Raw genomic sequence first — 23,582 nt, forward strand, 5'->3', positions numbered from 1 at the left:
TTTACAGTGTTGAGTCTTCTTACCCATAGGTATAGGACATCTTTCCATTATTTAGGGTATCGTTTAATTTTTTCCCCATAAAGATCTTATGTTGGACTCATTCGTAGAAATCTCATAGTTCTCTGCTTTATGAATCAGTTATGTTTTATAACTGCATGGCAATAATTAATTTAAAAAATCTCATATCTATTAGCCTGCTGAACTCAATAGCTCTATTTGTGGATTCCTTTGGATTTTCTTACATTAAAAACCATATTGTTGCTACAAATAACGTACCTTATCTTTCTCTCTTTTTAAGATTTATTTATTTATTTGAAAGGCAGTTAGAGAGAGGCAGAGGCAGAAAGAGAGATGTCTTCTCTCCACTGGTTCATTCCCCAGATTATCTCAATGGCTGGAGCTGTGCCAATCCAAAGCCAGGAGTGAGGAGCATCTTTCTGGTCTCCCATGCAGGTGCAGGGGCCCAAGGACTTGGGTCATCTTCTACTATTTTCCCAGGCCATAGGCAGAGAGCTGGCTCAGAAGTGGAGCAGCCGGGACTCAAACTGGTGCCCATATGGGATGCTGGCACTGCAGCTTTACCTGCCACAGTGCTGGCCCCCAACCTTTTCCTAATTCTATTCCCATTTCTCTTCCCTAATCATTAGCTGTGCCTTCAAAATAATGTAAGTGAAGAGACAGCAAATAATTTTGTCCTGATTTTAATGGGACTGTTTAAAGTTTTACCATTATTAAGATAATTTGTAGGCTTTGATAACTGCTTATTAAGTTAGATAAGTTCCCTTTTATTCAGCATCTGTTAACAATAACACAATTTAAGTGTTAAATTTGATAAAAATTTTCTGTGCATACCAAAATTTTTTTCCTTTACTTGGCTGAACAAACTTAGGCTAATTTTTACTCTATTTTCCAAAGAAGTGGCTTTAAGATAGATATTACTTGTTCCTTGTGGATACGGCAGTACTTACATGAAAAACTGCTGGAGTCTGATACTGTTTGGGAGGGTAGGTTTTGATCCCTAGTTTGGTAAAGAGGAGCAAGCATTTGGCTGAGAGATGAAGATGCCTCATGAGATGCCTGCATCTCAGAATGCCTGGGTTGATTCCTGGCTCCATTCCAGATTCCAGCTTTCTGACAGGGTACCCTAGAAGGCAGTGGGGATGCCTCAACTACTTGAGTCTTGCCATTCAGTTGGAAGAGCAGAATGAAGTGTTGGTTCCTGGCTTCAGCCTGGTCCAGCCCTGAGTGGTGCAAGGTTTTAGGGAGTGAACCCAGAGGATGGGAGACATCTGCCTTGTCTTTAAAATAAAATAAATTTTAAAAACTTACTGGCTTTATTTTTAAAATGAAATAGAATTTCCATATTAATTTTCTTAATTACACATTCTTAATTAATGTGTAATTTCTTAATTACACATTCTTAATGTAAGAAATTACACATTTATTACAAATGTGTTAATAACAGCAATATGGACTTACACATGTCATTTGTAAAATTACATTAAATTCGATTTGTGGAATACATAGAAGTTCTATTTATATTTACTTAAGAGATATGCTTAAGAGATCAAGTTTTTACTACCAAACTACTTAGATCCTATACAATTTTACTAGAGTTTTACATTTAACAGTATCTATCCACTATCATAACATTTCCATTTCAACTTTCTCCTAGATCTTTAAGTGACTACTTTCTATATGAACTATTATGATGGGAGACATTCCCATTTGATGACATCTGACTGTTTTCAGCATTAACTTCATTTGAGAAAGGGCATCACATTTCTATCTCAGGCCTCCTATACCTTATTTACAGCATCATGTAGTAATGAAACATCAGGGAAGTAGCAAAAAAATCACAATGAAATTCACCTCACATCTAGTAGCAAAATATATAATGTTGATGAGAATGTGAAGAAATTGTAACTCTTACACATTGATGGTGTGAATGTAAAATCTGTGAATTAGCTACAGAAAATAGTATGGAGGTCCCTAAATAAGTAAAAAATAGAACTGGTATATGATTCTGCAATACCACTTCTGGGGATATAGTCAATGAACTGAAATCAAGATCTCAAAAAGATATATACATTTCCATGTTCATTGCGGCATATTCAGAATAGTCAAGACACGGAAACAAGCTAATGTTCACCCAAATCTAAAAAAAATGAAGTATAAATACACAATGGTATACTACTCAGCCTGAAAAAATAAGTAAATCCTGCCATCTGCACTAACATGGATGAACCTGAAGGATATTATGCTACACCAAATAGCCAGCCACAAACAACTGCATGACTCCACTTAGATGAGGAATCTTCAACAGCAGTGCTCACAGAAACAGACAGTAGAATAATGGTTGCCAGGGACTGGAGAGGGGGTGAGGGTGAGGGAAGAGGGGAGAGGGAGAAATAAGGTACTGCTATTCAGTGAGTAAACAGTTTCAATTATGCAAGATAAAATATGTTCTAGAGATCTGTTGTACAACATTGTGTGTATAGTTTACTGTGCACTAAAGACAGCAGATCTCATGTTAAGGGTTCTTAAGATAATAATTGGTATATTAAGGAACAATATGCATATAGCACAAATCACAGTACATACTTAAGCATTTTGTATCCACACAGGGTTGAGACTAGAATGAGGCAAGTGAGATACTGAAGGACCCTAATAATGAATATCTCCTTAAATTTTATGCAGAAGTACCTAACTCTAGTCCAAACCCTCTTGGAAACAAACACTTGCAGAAGGGCCAGCTTTGTAGCTCAGCAGGACTCAGTTTGAATCCTGGCTGTTCCACTTCCAATCCAGCTCCCTGCTAATCCACCTAGGAAAGCAGCAGAAGATGGCATAAGTGCTTGGGCCCATGCCACCCATATGAGAGACCAGGATAAAGTTCCAGACTCCTGTCTTTGTCCTGGCCCAGTCCTGGCCATTGCAGTCACTTGGGAAGTGAACCAGTGGATGGAGGATCTCTCTTTCAAATAAACAAAATAAATCTTAAAAAAAAAAAGGGAGAATAAAAACACTTAGTAAACACAGGAAACTACCCAACTGCATGGAGCTGTATAGAAGTGTGCCCAAACACACAGAACTCAAACATCTACCTAAAATCACCATAATTGTTATAAGATACACCCTCCACATCTGCTGTTAAAACTTCATAGCAAATTTCACAACTCATAAGCTGCACAATCACTTCATAATAACTCACAATCTGCAACTCTTCTGAATCTCAGTTCCATGAGCAAACCTCACCTTCTTCAAACTAAAATGTTTAATTTATTATAACACTTATGAATTTTTAAACATGAGTATGTAAAAGTGTGCTTCCATTTTTATTAAATTTTAAAAACTGTCACTGAGAAAGTTTTTGGGTGTTGTCCGCCAATCCCATTCTCTCCACATGTCCTGCAGTTTTTATTCATGATTTTTGTGTAGCCTGGAGATTTTTAGGAACACATGCTATGCTAAAGCAGAATGAACTATACAAAAATAGAGAGGGATTTAAAAGGTAAATGTGAAAGCAAAAGTACTTATTTTTGAAAAGATCCAGTGGAAAAATTTTGTTGCCTTAAAATATAGGAAGAGTTAGAACAAAAATCAAAGTACCTTTAAAAAATGGAAAAACTTGCCAAGGTTAAAATTAAAAGCTTCTGCTCAACAGAAGACACCACCAAGTAAAGTTATAAGATACTGACTGGGTAAGATATTTACACTGCTTATAATCAACAAAGAATTTCTTTAAATTATGGGAAAAAAGGTTATTTACAGAATAGGAAATCAGAACTGATGCAGTATATGAGAAGATGCTCAACCTTAACAGTAATAGGGAAAATGCAAGTTAACATCACAAAGAGCTATCATTCCATGAAAATGGTGAACATACAAGCACATGTCTATGCCTATGTGTCAGCAAGATAAAATATGGAGAAGATGAGCAATTCTTATACTGCTGGGGCAGAGGAGCAATAAACAAGAACTCTCATTGTGGAAAATAATTTGGCAGTACCTAATAAAGATGAAGCTATAAATATAACAGTCATATATTGGTACTATTAAATGCTATCCTTCAGAAACTCGTGCACATATTTCTAAGGACAGGACCATAACAATGTTTGGTATAGAATAATTTGCAAGAATAGAATTGGAAAACTCCAATGTTTTCATTCATATCATGAAATACTACACAAAAACTGAAATGAAAAATACAACTACATGCGTTAATATAAATCTCAAAATTACAACATTGAATACAGGAATTATACAATATAACACAAGTATATTAAAATAACAAATATGTACACAGAGTGTAACTACAGAACATTTTTAAACATGCCACAAAAATATATGCATATATATATATATTTATATATAGTAGCTGCCTAAACAAGAGAGGAAAGGAGATGGGGTTGGAAAAACATTATCTGTAATGTTTTACCTTTTTAAACTGAAACAGGTATACATAGGTGTTTTTCTTTTTACATTTCTGTCTTCTGGCATTTAATGGTTAAATGTTTTTGTTTTATATAAGGTTTATGTGTCTGTATATATACATATCTATATATATGCCTATATCATAAAGTACAATCAATTGTGTAGACTGAAGTATAAGTGTTGAGGCCAGCAAAACTGATGACAGCCAATTAAATTTCAAGCATAAAAATAATTACAAATACAGTTTGGGATTATTTTGTTAGGATGCAAAAGTGAAGTAAATGTATATTCTAGATCACTTTGTTTATGATTGAGTTCTCTGGCTGATTTAATTATCATTTTCCTAGCAAAGTGGGTTACATGGGATTTTATGAGAGTGCCTCAAACTGGATTATTACCATGATTTGAATACATTAATATAATACTACTCATTTAAAAGTATGTATCATCATGTCAGTATTATCTAGGTTCAAAATTACCAAGGGGAATCTCATGGAGATTAACGATCTATATAGTCATCAATCTCTCAAATCTTTCAAAGATAATCTGCAATTCTCCAACATGTATACAGCATAGCTTTCTCTATATTCATTTCAAATCTCTGCCAGTCTCACCAGGTCTCTAACATGTTAAGTTGAACAGACAATCTTGCTACCTGGTTTAGAAGGAAGTGAGAAGCTTTGACCATCTATATTCAATTCATATTGCACAACTAATCTTACTTGACTCTCTTATTTACGGTATTTCAAAAAGTTCATGGAAAATGGGCATTTTCTTTTAATTCCATTTTCCATGAACTTTTTGAAGTACCCATGTAATCCTCCTTAAAACAAAGGTCAAAAATTTTTGCTCCTATATTTTGGATCTAATCTCCCTCGGTCTTCTTGGAGACCATATAGCAGACAGTTCCTTGTCTCTGTTTCCTGGCCTTTTCCATTCAACAAATAAATAAGGATGAGTGTTGCCCTCCACCCACATCTCTCAATTCACATACTTATTTCCTCCTCTATTTCCATTTTATGACTTATCCTTTCAGTCAATCTTTTCTCAAGTTTCTACTTCCTCAATTGCCCTTCACTCCCTACTCTAGTATAACAGGTCTTCTTACACCAGTGGGTCTCAGAAAGTCACAAACAACCACCTTAATAAATCCAACAGATACATAATTTCATACATCCATCAATTCTTTTAAAATTAAATTTGGGGCTGGTGTGGTGGTATAGCGGGTAAAGCTGCTGCCTACAACACCGGCATCCCATTCAGGCACTGGTTTGTGGCTTGGTTGCTCCACTTGCAATCCCAGTTCCCAGCTAATGGTCTGGGAAAAGTGAAGGATGACCCAAGCATTTGGGCCCCAGTGACTCACATCGGAGACCCGGATGAATCTCCTGGATCTGGCCTGGCCCAGCACTGATCCTTATGGCCATCTGGGGAGTAAACCAGCAGATGGAAGATCTGTCTCTCCCTCTCTAACTTTGACTTTCAAATAAATAAATATTTAAAAATTAAATCTCTATAATTCTACTTTTAGTTGAAGGGTGTGGGAAAGGACTCCTGTATTTTTCTTTACAATCAACCCTCTCTTCTTAAATGTTAATATCACACAAAGCTGCTGTTTGATTCTTTCTTCCACTGTTCATACTCTATCATTTTATGTATAATTCATATCAATGATTCCAAAATCTGTGTCCCAGGGTCAATCTTCAAGTCTTATTTCCAATTCAACTAGTCCATATCAACTTGGATTTTCCAAACACATCTCAACCTCAAGTCATCCATCATCTTCACCTTTATACTTATACATTCCCTTTAATAATTTTTCCAAGTCAGAAACCAAAATACTATTCTATATTCTTCATTCCATAACATCCAGTAGCCAATACCTTCAGAATATTTCTAAGTCTGTCCCTCTCCGCTTCATCCTTCAGAAAAATACCTTAGTTTTATACCTTCTCTTGCCCACCATGTTTAGTGGCACAGATTATAACAGCTGCCTGCTTTGTCTCTCCGCTTTAAGTTTTGCATGCTTTCAATCTGTTCTCCATTCTGCTGCCACAGACATTTTAAAAAAAAAATACGACTGCATCACTCCTGTTTGAATAAAAATCCTAATATCTACATAACAAGATATACTTATGCTTTATGTTTATATAAGGTTTTATACAAAGTTTTTTCACATTAGTTTATTAGAGCAACCTGTTTTTTCCTCTTTTTTTTATTTTTTAACTTAGCTGTAGGAGAAATCAGAACTCAAGGTGGTTAGGTGACCTACCAAGGTCATACACACTATTAAGTGAGTATTAAGCATCATGCACTCTGGTACTTAAGACTCTAAGTGTTCTTTCCGTTACACTAAAGTTTATTTTCAATCTTATTTAGTTAACAAAGATCTAAAGATGTAACAGACACTTAGTAAAATATACAATATTCCCTCTTTATGGAACAAGTAAGGGTTTCTTTTAAAAGCGAGGTAGTTAATAGAGGATACAAACCATTATTACCAAACTTTAAATAAGAATTGAAACACATATTTAAAAGACAAATTCTAACAATGTTTATCTACTTTTCTTATAAGAAAATGAAGCATTCTCAAACATGTAAACTTTAGGCCTCTGCCCATTAAGAGCTTAGAAGAAAAAGTCTAAGTGTTTATACTATGCCTTTATGACAGTCATGTTTTCGCATCAATTAAGATCACACACACACCACTACCTTTTAAGAGGTTTTCTAGAATTGTAGTAAACACTAAATGGTGGATTAATTTTTTCACATTCAATTTCAACTTGATTATTTTTGTTTATTAATTTTCTTACCCTCTCAAAACAGACTTGAAAAGAATCTGGTATTACTTGTTTCGAAGTCTTAGAGACATTACTCAATAACTCGTTAGAAATGGGAATTCATTCACTCAAGGAATATTGGAGGTCTTTTATTCCATAAAAGGTGTTTAACAAAGTAAGCCAGGGCTGGCGCTGTGGTGCGGCACGTGAAGCTGCCGCCTGCAGTGCAGGCATCCCATATTGGCACCAGTTCGAAACCCAGCTGCTCTACTTCCAGTCCAGCTCTCTGCTATGGCCTGAGAAAGCAGTGGATGATGGCCCAAGCCCTTGGGCCCCGGCACGCGCGTAGGAGACCTGGAAGAAGCTGCTGGCTTCTAGTTTCCGATCAGCCCAGTTCTGGCTATTGCGGCCATTTCGGGAGTGAACTCTGCCTCAGATTCTCTAACTCTGTATTTCAAATAAGTAAATAAATCCTTAAAAAATAAAAAGAAAAGCAGCCAAGGGTCCCCATGTCCATTAAATTCAGAATCGAGGTAATCAAGACATATAATAAAATAGTGTGATAATTGTGAAAGCATATAATGGGGTCCAACTTAGAACAAAGTGAGCGATCTCCATAAAAAGTAGTATTTTAGCATTATGAATAGAGGCTACTAAAGAAAAAGAAAAGCTACGTAAAAGAACATAATGTGCTAGGACCAGAATGACTTTGAGAATTTTATGTGTTGGAAGAACGGAGGGCTGGCGCCATGGCTTAACAGGCTAATCCTTTGCCTTGCGGCGCCGGCACACCAGATTCTAGTCCCGGTTGGGGTGCCAGATTCTATCCCGGTTGCCCCTCTTCCAGGCCAGCTCTCTGCTATGGCCCCAGAAGGCAGTGGAGGATGGCCCAAGTGCTTGGGCCCTGCACCCACATGGGAGACCAGGAGAAGCACCTGGCTCCTACCTTGGGATCAGCGCAATGCGCCGGCCGCAGCGGCCATTGGAGGGTGAACCAACGGCAAAAAGGGAGACCTTTCTTTCTGTCTCTCTCTCTCACTATCCACTCTGCCTGTCAAAAAGAAAAAAAAAAAAAAAAAAAAAGAATGGACTAAATAAGCTGTAGTTTAAGAAAAAGGAAGGAGAAACGCTAGACAGGTAGACAGATTGGGGCCAGACTATATAGTGACTTTGTGGTAACAATAAGGATTTTATCCTAAATGTGTTGGAAACCACTGAAAGATTAACAAGGAAGACATTATTTGATTTATATTTCATAAAGACCATAAAGAATTCTCTAGATTGAGATCAAATGCATGTGAAATGCTTACTAAATAAAAACTTACAAAAAGTTACATTATTATGAATACCTAAAAAGGTCTAAATGGTATGATGCTAAAGATTCTGAAGGCATCAAGAAAGACAATTTGCACTGTCGTCTGGACAGAATTTTTCAGTGATTCTGAAGATGCTAGGGGCTTCTCAGTAAATTTTAAGACAATCATCAAATGCTATAAAACTTCAACAAGAACTAAAAAACCAGATTTGAGGGTAGGGCAAGGAGATTGGGAGACAAGAGAATTTTTTTTTTTTTTTTAAATTTTTGACAGGCAGAGCGGACAGTGAGAGAGACAGACAGAGAGAAAGGTCTTCCTTTGCCGTTGGTTTACCCTCCAATGGCCGCCGCGGTAGGCGCGCTGCGGCCGGCGCACTGCGCTGATCTGATGGCAGGAGCCAGGTGCTTCTCCTGGTCTCCCATGGGGTGCACGGCCCAAGGACTTGGGCCATCCTCCACTGCACTCCCTGGCCACAGCAGAGAGCTGGCCTGGAAGAGGGGCAACCGGGACAGAATCAGTGCCCCAACCGGGACTAGAACCCGGTGTGCCAGCGCCGCTAGGCGGAGGATTAGCCTATTGAGCCACGGCGCGGGCATAGAGAATTTTAAAAGTTGCTTGTTATTTTCATATACCCTAAAAGTAAATTTAATAAAGACACACAAAATAATGTCTTAGAAACAGCCCCAGTTACAACAGTTTAAAATCAGCATGGAGAAATCCCCATAGCAGGATTTAAGAGACTACAAAGGTAGTTCTGTTTTTATATTTAAAAAACTATTCATTTACTTATTAATTTGAGAGGAAAAGAGTTTTTACCTGCCTGTTCATTCCCCAAACACCTGCATTGGCCCAGGCTGAGCTTAGGCTAAAGCTGGGAATTCAATCCAGGTTTTTCAGGCGGGTGGCAGGAACACAACTATCTGAGCCATCACCAGGGCCTCCCAGATCTGTATCAGCATAAAATTGGAATTCAGGAATAGGAACCAGTAATCAAATCCTGGCACTTTTATGACAGATGTGGATGTCTTAATCAGCATTTTAATTGCTAGGTTAAAGACCCATGGCTAGGGGCCAGAGCTGTGGCTTTGAGGGTAAAGCCACCAGTGCCAGCATCCTTTATGGGCACCCGTTCATGTCCTGGCTATTCCATTTCTGATCTAGCTCTCTGCTATGGCCTGGGAAAGCAGTAGATGGCCCAAGTGCTTGGGCCCCTGCACCTGCAGGGGAGACCTGGCTTCAGATTGGCTTAGCTCTGGCCGTTGTGGCCATTTGGGGAGTGAACCAGGGGATGGAAGACCTTTCTGTCTCTCCCTCTCTTGGTCTATAACTCTATCTCTCAAATACATAAATAAATATTTAAAAATAAAAAGACCCATCGCTATTTTAAATTTTATTTGTAAATGTTTATATTGACAATTTTCAGGTAACTGTCCCCTGCTTAACTGATGAATATTGACATAAATTTAAAGGGGTTTCAAGAAGCTCATGGGAAAGGCACATTACCTTTTAACTCCATTTTCCACGAACTTTTTGAAGCCCTGTTGTATAGTCTTATTTATTTATTTTTTATTTATTTGACAGGTAGAATTATAGACAGTGAGACAGAGAGAGAGGTCTTCCTTCTGTTGGTTCACTCCCCAAATGGCCGCTACAGCCAGCACTGCGTCGATCTGAAGCCAGGAGCCAGGTGCTTCTTCCTGGTCTCCAATGCGGGTGCAGGGCCCAAGCAATTGGGCCATCCTCCACTGCCCTCCCGGGCCACAGCAGAGAGCTGGACTGGAAGAGGAGCAACTGGGACTAGAACCTGGCACCCATATGGGATGCCAGTGCTGCAGGTGAAGGATTAACCAAGTGAGCCATGGTGCCGGCCCAGTCTTGTTTATTTTTAAAAATAAATCTTATCTTTCTCTCTGGAGAGCAGACATTCTTTAACAAGTAGAAAAAAAAAAAAAAACCCACAAAAATAGCAGTGTAATCCAGTGTAGCACACTTAATCTCAGAAAAATAAAACTATCTTGTGCAGAATTAATAAACAATCTGAATGATAATTCATTCATGATTAATTCCCTTGCTTAATGACATGTTTAAATTACATGAGTGGTGACAGTAAAAGCATTTTTAACACTAAGTAGATATTGATAGTATTATTTTAAATTTTTTTAAAAAGATTTATTTTATTTATTTGAAAGTTACAGAGACGGGGTAGAGCCAGAGAGAGAGAGGTCTTCCATCCGCTGTTCACTCCCTAAATGACCACAATGGCCAGGGCTGAGCTGATTCGAAGCCAGGAGCTTCTTCTGGATCTCCCGTGTGGGTGCAGAGCCCAAGCACTTGGGCCATCCTCTACTGCTTTCTCAGGCTATAGCAGAGAACTGGATCAGAAGTGGAGCAGCTGGGACATGAACCAGTGGCCATATGAGATGCTGGCACTGCAGGCTGGGGCTTTAACCAACTGATCCACAGCGCTGGCCCCTTAAATTATTATAAGTCAGATATTTCACAGACTTATTTTAAGTACCACAAAACAGAATTTCATTGTTTCAATAAAACTTAACCATACAAAGTTAGGAAGTTCTTTCACATACACCAATGGCCTGGTTTATCTTTTTTTTTTATTTCATAATTTTTAGATTTCAAACATTTCTAACCTATTTTCTGTTCTACACATTAAATCTATCAGTTAGCAAGAACTAATTTTTATGACCTCTTTTTAGATCTAAACTAAGACAAATAAGGAACTCAAGAAGGAGGTCAAGATTATATTTAAACTGCTCATCAAGAATACATGTATATGACCCTTGATACCTTACTTATGTATGCTTCTACATACTAAAGATTTCTGGCAACTATATTTCTCAATTATGTTTGATAAGCATGGATACATAATGTTTGACCTTCACTGTACAAATTTCCTGACCTAACAAATTCTATGAAATTTTTATAAACTAGAATGAGTTTAGTATTAAAAAAAAAATCCTGGGACTTCCTCAAAACATTAAAAAAATTGTATCATATTCAAGTCTTACATTAAAGATCTCAGAATAGTAAGAATCTATGCATATACCATCAAACCATACAGCTTAAGAAAATGATTACAAATATAAATAAATATAGCCCTGTGAATTCTTCTACTTATACATTACCCTAAATTTAGCGTTTACCATTCCACTATATATTTTTCTTAGACAAACTATATTTCTATAAATAACACATTATTTTGAATATTTTAAACATTTACATGGTGTAATATGAAGGCTTTTCATTTGATGGATTAATGCGGGCTTAGTCCCTTTTTCCATTTGCTGAGGATGTTGTTATCACCTTCTTTCATAGAGATACTGTAAATGTCTTTTTGATAATTAAAATAATGATCTATGTTCTTAAGATAGAATAGTGTGTGTCCTTTTGCCACAGCAGGTTAACGGTGGGAGAGAGATCTTTGGGTTGAATGATTTAAATGATCCACTGCAATCACTCTGAGTATACTACTAAGAAATAAAGGGCTGAGGAGAGATCCAATGAGAGATTTAAAACAAACAGGCTGCTAAAAAGAGAAGTGTTACCATTTATATGGACAAATTAAAATATTTACATATATTTAAGAATATTACAAAACATTTTAACATAATAAAAATTAAAGAGTAAGATAAGAGGGCCAAGACAATCTTGAAAAAGAAGTTGTTGATAGACTCATACTTCCAAACTTATTATACAGCTATAGTAATTAACGAAGTGTGATACTGGTATAAAGTATAGAAATATGTATCAGTGGAACAGGATAAAGTTTAGAAATAAACCCTCACTTTTGCAGTCAACTGATTTTTGAGGTGAGTACCAAGAAATCCAACAAGGAAAACAGTCTTTTTGACATACGTTGCTTGGACAACTGGATATCCACATGCAAAAGAATGAAGACAGATTGCTTTCTCATCCCATACACACAAAAAATTAACTCAGTTGAAAAAAAAAATTAACTCATTGGATCACAAACTTAAATATGAGAACATGTTTTGTAACATGTAGAAGAAAATGTGGGTGAGGAAATTTTTATGATCTTGAGTTTGGCAAAGCCTTCTTAGATGTAACAAAAGCAAAAGTGATTAAAAAATACGTAAATTGGGGACGGTGCTATTGCATAGCGGGTAAAGCTGCCGCCTGCAGTGCCAGCATCCAATATGGGTGCTGGTTCGAGTCCTGGCTGCTCTACTTCCAATCCAGCTCTCTGCTGTGGCCTGGGAAAGCAGTAGAAGATGGCCCAGATGCTTGGGCCCCTGCATCCACATAGGAGACCCGGAAGAAGCTCCCGACTCCTGGCTTTGGATCGGCTCTGCTCTGGCTGTTGCGGTCATTTGGGAAGTGAACCAGCAGATGGAAGAATTTTCTGTTCTCTTTCTCTGCCTCTGTCTCTCTGCCTTTCAAATAAATAATCTTTAAAAAATACATAAATCAAACTTCATTTAGAAAAGTTTTTCAGACACTTGAATGCTTTCATTTTGAAAAGAGAAATTAGTCCAGAGGGTTCTAAGAACACATGTAACACACAATGAGAGATATTTTAAAAAAAGTTTTGTGCTTCAATAGACACTATCAAGAAAACCTATAGGAACAGGTTCTAGTCCCGGTCGGGGCACTGATTCTGTCCCGGTTGCCCCTCTTCCAGGCCAGCTCTCTGCTGTGGCCAGGGAGTGCAGTGGAGGATGGCCCAAGTCCTTGGGCCCTGCACCCCATGGGAGACCAGGAGAAGCATCTGGCTCCTGCTTTCAGATCAGCGCGGTGCACGGGCTGCGGTGCACGGGCTGCAGCGCGCCTACCGCGGCGGCCATTGGAGCGTGAACCAACGGCAAAGGAAGACCTTTCTCTCTGTCTCTCTCACTGTCCACTCTGTCAAAAAATAAAATAAAATAAAAAAAGAAAACCTATAAAGGGGTGGGCATATGGTCTAGTGGTTAAACTATCACTTTCGAAGCCTGCATTCCATATCAGTGTGCCTGTATTCAAGTCCTAGCTCTACTCTTAAATCCTGCTTCCTGCTGATGCACAACCTAAGAGGTAGCAGTTAGTGACTCAAAGTGTTGGGTCCCTGCCAACCATGTGAGAGACCTGGATTGAGTTCCTTGCTCCCAACTTTCACTCTGGCTACTGCAGGATATTTGAGGAGTGTATCAGTACATGGGAGTTCTATTTGTCTCTCTTTACCTCTATCTCTAAAATAAAATTTAAATTTAAAAAAGGAAAACCTAGAGGAGAAAATTTTCTAAGTCACCTATTTGATTTGAGACCTGTATCTAAAGTTAAAAATTACTCTCACAATGCAATAAAAAGACAAATAGCTAAATTTTAAAAATAGGCAGAGGTTCTGGACAGATATCCAGAAAAGTCATACAAGTGACAAATAAACAGAGGAAAAGATGCTCAACATCATCAGCTATCAGGAAAACGCAATTCAAATCTACAATGAAATACCACTTCACATTCACTAAGATGACTCTAAAAAAACAACAATAAGAAGTGCTAATAAAGATGTGGAAAAATTCAAACTCTCCTACACTGCTGATGGTGATGTAAAATGATGTAGCCACTTTGGAAAACAGTATAGCAGTTCCTCAAAAAGTTAAATATAGCAATTCCACTTCTAGGTTCATCTCCAGGAAACAGGAAAACTTACATATGGGTGTTCACAGCAGGGTTATTAATGATAGCCCCAAGTTGGAAATTCAAATGGCTGAATGGACAAATAAAATGTGATATTTCTATGCAATGGATTATTTGGCAATAAAATGAAATTGTGTGCTGATACATGCTACAACATGGACGAATATAGAAAATATTATGTCAGAGAAGTCACACATACTACACGACTGTTTATATAAAGTATTCAGAATAACAAATATAGAAAGAAAAAGTATATCTGTAGTTACTAAGAGCAGGGGAATTGGGGCAGAAATGTGAGGTGACTCAAAATGAGTATGGAGTTTCTTTTATGCAATGATGAAAATATTATAAAACTGATTATGATGGTTTCACAACCATCATAGTGAGTATACTAAATCCCAATGAAGTGTCTACTTTAAGTAGGTAAATTGTATGGTATCTAAATAATATCATAATAAAGCTGTTATATATTTATCTTAAAAAAGCAAAGAGTGGAGGGGCCATAGATCTTGAAGTACCTATTAGGATGATTTTATAGAATTGGTTTTGAGCTAAGTTTTGAACAGGTAAGTGATACTCAAGAATCAGTAACACGTATTTGAAATAATATGAATGATGCATAACCCCCAACAAAGCAGGAAAAAGTAATTTGCAGGAAATGAGAAACACCATCTATATCAAAGCACAGAACATTAGAAATGAGACTATACTGGGGCTGGCACTGTGGCACAGTACCTATGGGTGCCAGTTTGAACCCAGTTGCTCCACTTCCAATCCGGCACCCTGCTAATATGCCTGGGAAAGTGGTGGAAGATGGCCCAAGTCCTTGGGTCCCTGCACCCTGTGGGAGACCAAGAAGCTCCTGGTTCCTAGATTCGGATCAGCCCAGCTCCAGAAGTTGCAGCCATCTGGGGAGTCATAGCAGTGGTTAGAAGATCTCACTCTCAGGGCTGTTGCTGTGGCGTAGTGGGCTAAAGCCTCTGCCTGTGGCACCAGCATCCCATATGGATGCCAGTTCATCTCCCGGCTGCTTCTCTTCTGATCCAACTCTCTGCTATGGCCTGGGAAAGCAGAAGATGGCCCAAGTCCTTGGGCCCCTGCACCTATGTGGGAGACCCAGAAGAAGCTCCTGGCTTCAATCTGCCCAGCTCTGGCTGTTAGGGCCATGTGAGGAGTGAACCAGTGGATGGGAGACCTTTCTCTGTCTCTCCATTTCTCCGTCTGTAACTCTACCTCTCAAAATAAATATTAAAAAAAAAAAAAAAATCTCACTCTCTAACTCTGCTTTCAAATAAATAAAAAAGTCTTAAAAAATAAATCTTAAGAAAAAGAAAAGAAAGAAATGAGACTGTTAAGATCAGAAGGCTAAACCAAGAAGACCAAGAAAATTCTTTAGGGTCTTCATATAAACAACACAGGAAAATAGTGTTTAACTAGTACGACAAACCTGCCATTTCCATCTCTCATAAGTTTGCTTCCATAATTTGGGCATGGCCCTATCATTCACTGGTAGGCAGTAAAGAGTATAAAGTATAGGCTTTAGAGTTTGACTACACTGGTTAGAAATCTGTTCCACCACTGATCAAGTGTATGATGATGGATACTTAACTCTGTAACCTCAGTTTCTGTATCCCTAAAATGAGAATACCACCACTTATTTTATATAGTAAATGAGCAAGTTTGTTTCCATTATCAAGGAACCTGATGTTTTTTTCATTCAAGTGATTAATTTTGTCCCTATTAATCTCAGGTTTTAACTGGTCTCTGAAACTTAGAATATCTGGCATCAGAATCACTTTTTTTTTTTTTTTTTTTTGACAAGCAGAGTGGATAGTGAGAGAGAGAGACAGAGAGAAAGGTCTTCCCCTTTGCCGTTGGTTCACCCTCCAATGGCTGCCGCGGCCGGCGCATCTCGCTGATCCGAAGTGAGGAGCCAGGTGCTTCTCCTGGTCTCCCATGGGGTGCAGGGCCCAAGCACTTGGGCCATCCTCCACTGCCTTCCCGGGCCATAGCAGAGAGCGAAGAGGGGCAACCGGGATAGAATCCGGCACCCCAACCGGGACTAGAACCCAGATTAGCCTGTTAAGCCACGGCGCCGGCCCGCAATCACTCTTACCCTTGTCTACGAGATCTTCTGACTCCTTTCACAATAGAAGTCTTCTCTACAGATACTTCAGCTAAACAGTATTCTGTATCAGTGGGGAATTACTTTAATATCTGGGTCTTCTCAAAAGGAGACTAGAAGAGAAAGTATTCTTAGCTCTCCTTCTCTTGGATATAAAGTTACTACTTTTCTTTTTAGAGAGCTGTAAGGAAACCCGCAGAAACTCAGTGTTGCAAGATGTAAAAGTGGTCTAGACATAATCAAGTATAGGTTAATCCTAATGGAGTTTTCTGCTGTTCATCACAATCTGAATTTATTTCCTCCTTTTTTTGAGGAGCCACTCTTGATTCTTTTCTAAATTTTAATTGTATGCAAAACTGAAGACACTATCAGTTTTACATTTGGTTTCTTTAGTCATGCCTATTGCATAAATGATAAAATTTAAAGGAACTACATTCCTGTGTTTAAAGGCTACATGACAGAATGAGTCTACAAAAATGCCTTCGTGGGAATAAATGAGACAAGCAGTGTGAATTAGAATGGTAACTGAAGAAATGAAAATAAAAGGCACAAGCTGGACTGATAATACTCAGAAAAGAAAAAATAGTAACTGTTTAAAAATTAGTAACTGTTAAAAAATTCTATGTGAGGACTAAAGAAGCCAATACCTATGGTTTAATGAGATAATTTTCAAATTAGATGAGTAGTAACAGCATAAAACTATATTTTAATACTAAGCAGATATTGATAGTATCTAATATTTTAAATAATTATAATTCAGATATTTAAACCAGCTCTGAAATCACTGAACATAAACCGAGATGAACAAGAACATGTAAAGGCCACATATGTGTAAAGCTTTTAAAACAGTGACTGGTGCGGAGTATGCATTTATTAAAGGTTCACTGGTAATGGGCACTATCATCTGTGAGCCTGGGCAGGTCAATTAATTTCTCCCCAAATTTCTCAACTATAAGAAAGGGAAATAAATATATATTTTAATCCTTATTTTGTAACCAATTTAGATAATGGGTATAATCAACTTTTATCACTTCTCAACCATCCCTTTATCTCCCTGCCAATATATCCACTGGTTTCCACCCTCTTTCTCAATAATCATCTTTATTAATGAAGTGATTCTCAAAGGAAGGAAAAGAATCATTCCAAATTCATATAACAAAATGAATATATACAGTAACTAAAACAGTAAAATTGATTTTTCTATTAGGAGTGATACTACCAGATTGTCAGTTTTCAGGAAGATGCTAAATAAGTATCAATATGATTATGCCTATACCACCCACTGTCCACTGTCTTAACTTAAAAGTTTTCTGACTTCAAAAATTCACTGAGTTATTTCTGAAGAAAAAAAATCAGTTGATAAATATAGATCTTATATTTAAGATCAAACATTAGTATTTGTGTTTTCCATTATCCTGAGGCTGTTCCTATTGATTTGTAGTTCAAAAAGAGGACCTTATATATCTGAGGCTCACAATACAGAGATACTTCTAAAATATGTGTAAAGTATTAAAACAAAATATCCTACAAGATCTTACTGCCTGCTTTATGTTCTATTTCTGAAAAGCCAGGGACCATATTGTCTCTAATAAAAGTTATGACTACTTACAATTAAAATTGAAAAGCTCAAGATTAAATGATTCTAAATTCTTGTTTAAATGTACCTTTAGACCAAAAAAAATTTGCTCTATACATTCAGTTATTAACCTGTCAATCTCTAAACATATTTTAATTTCTAGAAGCAAGAGTTAAGATTTTCTACATATTCTATACCCATACTGAACAGTCACAAGAGACAAGTGTGGGATAAAACTGGTAGAATCCTGTGGCTAAATATAAGATTCCATTTAAAGAGGAAGAAAACTCCTCTGCCCCTCTTAAAGAGGAACTACATTTTAAAATAAATTTTAAAAATAACAGGCAGTGTAGTACTGTGATTTAAGGATATGAACTAAAGACCTAGACTATATGGGTTTGCTGTGTGAGCACCTCTCTGAACTTGGGGCTCCTACTCTGTCAAACACTAGCACCAATCTGAATGATGGTGATGAGTAAATAAGTCAGTATGTAGTTTACAACAGTAGCTGGTGCTCAGTGCTTTATTTTGTAATTATTTATTGATTTGAGAGGCAGGGACACAGTTGCCATCTCTGATTCACTCCCCACATGCCTGAGTGCTGGGAAGTCAATCCGGGTCTCTCAGGTGGGTGGCAGAGATCCAGCTACCTGAACCATGACATGCTGCCCCCCAGAGTACACATTAGCGGTATCAGGAGTGAACTCCAATATGGAATGCAGTGCCTTAACAAGCAGTGTCTTAATGGTTGTGCCAAATGCATACCCCCATATACTGTTTTCTTTAAAAATGTTAGTAATACAGGTTATGGTCTGACAAACTAATTTTTTATTATTATACTTAGGTGGAAGCAAGATTAATAACTGTCACAAACCTTTTTATAAAAAGATTATTTAATACCTTGCAGGTGCTAATGGAAAAATGGTGTAATTTAGGGGGAAAAAACCCTTAATGTCACTAAACAGATTAAATCATATAAGTCACTGACTAGCTCTGGATCTTCTTGGCCAAATACAGTACATTAATCCAAGATCCACTAACAAGTTTAGGAAAAAGGCTTAAAGAAAGAAAATTCACTTTTCTAGATTTTGTTATGCAACTAAAATGTGAAAAATATGCTTTAATGTCACTATTTCTACCCTGATTTTCACAAAATGTTTTGCTTTCTGATTTCGTTTCCTATAAAAGTTTTATTACAGGCCCTCTTTTGGAGCTAAACATCCTGGCCCAATTAAGATTAATTTTAACAGTAATAGTAATATAAAAATGTCTTTAGTAGGTATATACCAAGCAATGTGGAATTCATGTTACCAGTGTCCCTTTGCAGAACTGATTGGTGGCCGAAAGTTTATTTTCTGTGTCAAAGTCACACAAACATAACGGGTGAAATAGACTTCTCAGCAAAAGAGAAGAAGTAAGAGGGAAAGCTCTAAAAACGGAAATCAATGTCTTTGTCTATAACTTCACTGATCAGATTCTTTGGCAATTTACTGAAATGAAAATCTAACACACATTTAAAATGACTCTAAACACAAATCAACGTTACTCTCCTTAAACCTACTAGAGGTATCAAGGTTTAGATAAACATGATATGCAATGTTTAGCTGGTTTGTAGTTAGTTACATGTGATCACTAAACATATCACACATAAACATTACTGAATGTCACTGGTAGATGAATATTTCCATAACACTGGAGAAAATGAAGTGGTGATTTTGATGATGTATAGTTACTTGTTTATTGGCTCATAATAGGTCTATTTTAAAAGAAATCTCCAAAGACAGAATTCCACAACCCAAAACTTTCTTTGTAAAGCATTCATTTATCTACCATTTTTAATAGACTGCCAAAATACTTACATGTAATTTACTTTAAACAAATTTCTTTTTGTCTCATCATGAGAAATCACTATGTATCTCAAAGCTGTCTTTATCCTTAGCCAAACAATTCTAGTTTCTTTATCTTTTTCCTATAGTTCCTAAATTCTACCTTAATCCTGTCCTTAATTTTTGAATCTCTTGTTGGAACTGAAACATACATCAACAAATAACATTATTAGACTAGTGCTTTATTACTTCTTACCCTGATAAGTGTTACTTTCCTATCTCACCTTTTTAAGAGGAATAACTTTCTTGCAGCTACTTTGAATTACTTCTCACTATAAAATCTAGTACCAAAGTATGTTCCTCGTCATCTCAGATTTCTGTAACTTATTTTCATAATAAAAATCATTATAAATTAACAGAAACTCTAGTAAGCACCCAAAATCAAATAAATCTTAATACCTGCCAAGGTATTTAGTTACCAGAGTACTATGAGACTACGCTAATAATGAATAAAATTCACTCGTTTTAATGTATTTGACTATAACTCCAGGCATCTCTATTAAAGCTGAAGAATAAACTATTTTTTCTCTCAATAGCCCAATCAGTGTTTCTGAGATGGTTATATATATACGTGCCAAGACAACGTTCCATTTGCATATGGCTGGTTTCAGCTCTAAAATAAGGCAAGTTTTGCTAAAGTACCCATAAAAGACAAACTCAAAAATTAAATATACACCAAACAACTTAGTAATTATTCAATATCGCTACCAGTACTGTATCTGTGAGTTTACTATCAAATCTGTACCAAATTACTCTCCTTAAAACTCTGAATCAAACTTTTGCTCTACAGGCTCCCTTTTTAACAGATTTCACCTGCTAATTTGCAAGTAAACTGCCTCACATATAAACCACATTGGCTTCTGCAATTCCCCAATACTATCCTGCACGGGCAATTTTTCCCCCTTTAAGTAAAATAGAAAAATTAACAAGAGGAAAACACAAGTCTGCCATTGGCTAAGTATCTCTTTCTCAGTTTCCTTTTCTTTAAAATGAAAGGAAATGACAAATTTATAGACTTCCTCTATGTATTCTTCACGATATATCTTTTAAATGATTTACAGTAACTTTGAAAATGAAAAAACCTTTGCATAATGCAACAAGTATATATTTACACTATTAGAGGTTTTTCATACAACAGTATATGTATCCTTTCAAACTAGGGAAAAAGTACTAAGACTTATATCAAATTCAATTCCTAAGTATGTCACTTGTTAACTTATTTGAAAACAATTACAATATGACAGCATTTTGTTAGGAGTATATGGCAGAAATAAGGAACTAAAATGTAACAGCTCATAAATATCAAACCTTTTGGGATATTTAAGTGAATCAACATAAAGCCCCTATAATAAAAATTACTGTCCATTTTACAGATGAAGATATGGAGATGCAAAATGGTTTAACTGAACTTGCTTCAAAGTCACACAGCAAGTGGTGAAACCGTGAAAATAACTGAGGTCTCTAAATCCTATCCTCCCTCCAGGAAGCCATCATTCAAGAAGAAAACACTCCGCCAATTACATACCACCGTTAGGGTGACGGTGGGAAGGAAAAACAACTTACTTTAATCAAGCGGCACGTTACTCTTCCTCCAAAACACAGCGCTTTCTCTTTCTGTTACCCAAACCATATCCTTAAGTTATTCTGGATGCCACTTGACATGGCCGAAAGCATGAAAATCTACACATAACTTCCTCCGGTATTTTAAGTGTACCATATCCTTTGGTATTTTACAAGTCTGACTACGAGCGAGTTCCTGAGGGCTCAAGTGGACTTATCTACTTTCTGCAGGCCTACGTTATCCTTCAAACAGGAGGGAAGGGCTGCAATTCTAACCGAAACGCTGCCGGTTTCTATCAAGCCTCCGCTCAAGCACAAGACCACGTGGTCCCTCTCTCAAGCCTAAGGCTCCCTACCTTCTCCCTCCCTTTTTTTTTTTTTTTTTTTTTTTAAATTTTTTGACAAGGAACTGGAAAACTAGGGTTTCTTTTTCTCGAGTGGAGCCGTAGCACATGCCACCTGTGTAAGTACCGACCGCAAACATCCTGCAGCCTGTCTCCCGGAAGACTGCAAGAATCGGAAGAATGGGGAACTTGGATGCCGACGATGCCGGGGAAAGAAGTGACTGGGGAAGTAGCGTGGGGCAGACCGTGACAAGCCGCGGGACCCAGACCTGTCAACCCCAAGGAAGACTCGCGCCGAACGACTGAAACCTATCACTCGGGCAGGCCTGAGGTGGGAGCGGCACTACGGGAGCAACAAGGACCCAGAGACCCGCACGAGCCGCCGCCGGCGTCCCCGGCATACCTCTCAGCGTGCCTAAGCAAGTCTGGAACGCCGGCCCTCAGGTCCGGTCCAACCTTTGCCCCAAAATCCTGCTGCCCAGGGCGGCCGCAGCCGGACCTGCCCGCACCTGTCACCCGCGAAAGACACTAGCCTGCGGTTCCCGCCCAGTTCTCCACCACCCTCGCGCATCCGCGGCCACCTCAACCCCTTTCCCCTCACCAGGTGTCCCCTTTCCGGAGCGAGGTTTTGAGCAACGTCGCGATGTCAGACCGCTGGGTGTCCAAATCCGCCGCTCCGCCTTCCGCCATCTTCTTCCACTAGCGGCAGCGGAGGCGGCAGCGACGGCGGCGGCACGCCCCAGAGCATTGTGGGAATGGCGTCCACAGCCCCTCCCATTCGTCAGGTCGAAACCAAACGAGACGTGGGGGGGGGGGGTAGCTCCGGCCGAGGGGAGGCCCGGGGGCGGAGTGGGTGCTCGGGCCGCGGCCTGCTGCCCGCCTCCGGTCCCCGCCCGTTCAGCGCCTTGCCTCAGCCTCCTCCGGCCCGGGACAGCCGGCTTTTGACTCCCCTCGCTGAGGGCCTGTGCTCTGTCCTCTCGCTCGAGCCCTGCCACTGCCCAGTCCATCCTCGAGCTTGCCTACCCCTCCCCTTTTCCCACAGACGACTGAAAACCCTTATTTGCGCATTCACTCGCTCCGGAGGGTGGGGTGGGCAGGAGGGCGTGAGGATGGCTAAGACATGGCAGAAGATTGAGCAGCTCCGTGATTCTGCGCTTGTGCTTGCGAGTCGCAGAACCCCAGCTCAGTGGATAGTGGCCCCGAGAACAATCCGAAACCGGACGCCTGGCCCCAAAGACCTTAGGTTCCTGGCAGCACTTGCACTCGTGCTGTGGGTGGGGACCTGTAATAGGCTCTTTGTGACGCCTCCCCAGGCACACCCAGGCAACTAAGCTGCAGAGAAAAACAAGCCGCGGCGAACTGGCCGTTGAATAATGCCAGGGACTAGGAGGGGAGAAGAGCAGCATTTGCTTAGCCTCACTTTCCGATGGTGCTTACACCGGAGGTGAAGCCAGGTCATTAGGTTACAAATGGGGAAGTCGAGTCTCAAAAATCCAATGCCAAGGTCACACAAGTTCCAAAGCCCCTATGCTAGCGCCTTCGCTACCTCTCCTTGTGGAAGCCTGAACTAAAATGTAAACTTCACAAGACTGCTGGAACTGGGCTAATATCTTAAAACCTCTTTACGCCTAGTGGCTGGCACAGTAATGACTAAGATGCAAAAAAAAAAAAAAAAAAAAAACCCACACTGAAATAGTTGTTTAATTGAGGTGTGGCAAAACTACTTAAGTACTTCCAAGTGTGAAGACGTCCGGAGATTTGACTTTAAAAATAACAATGAGGGGCCTGCGCCATGGCTCACTTGGTTGATCCTCTGCCTGTGGTGCCGGCATCCCATATGGGTGCCGGGTGCTAGTCCCGGTTGCTCCTCTTCCAGTCCAGCTCTCTGCTGTGGCCCAGGAAGGCA

General features: G+C 38.8%; 1 protein-coding gene across 3 annotated transcripts in view; it reads right to left on the bottom strand.

Annotated features, from left to right (window-relative positions):
• The window catches only part of USP15 (ubiquitin specific peptidase 15), a 127,250-nt gene extending 104,837 nt beyond the window's left edge, over window positions 1-22,413 (bottom strand). For all 3 annotated transcript variants that reach the window (XR_009867034.1, XM_062203316.1, XM_062203315.1), the window contains exon 1: window positions 22,278-22,413. Coding sequence is in view for 2 of the 3 variants with exons in the window: in XM_062203316.1 (XP_062059300.1) it covers window positions 22,278-22,366 (89 nt within the window). In the remaining variant the exon portion in view is untranslated. The remainder of the gene's footprint in view (window positions 1-22,277) is intronic.
• Between the last annotated feature and the right edge of the window lie 1,169 nt (window positions 22,414-23,582).

Source organism: Lepus europaeus, chromosome 10 (genome assembly GCF_033115175.1).
Source record: "Lepus europaeus isolate LE1 chromosome 10, mLepTim1.pri, whole genome shotgun sequence".
In the NCBI taxonomy this organism is placed as follows: domain Eukaryota; kingdom Metazoa; phylum Chordata; class Mammalia; order Lagomorpha; family Leporidae; genus Lepus; species Lepus europaeus.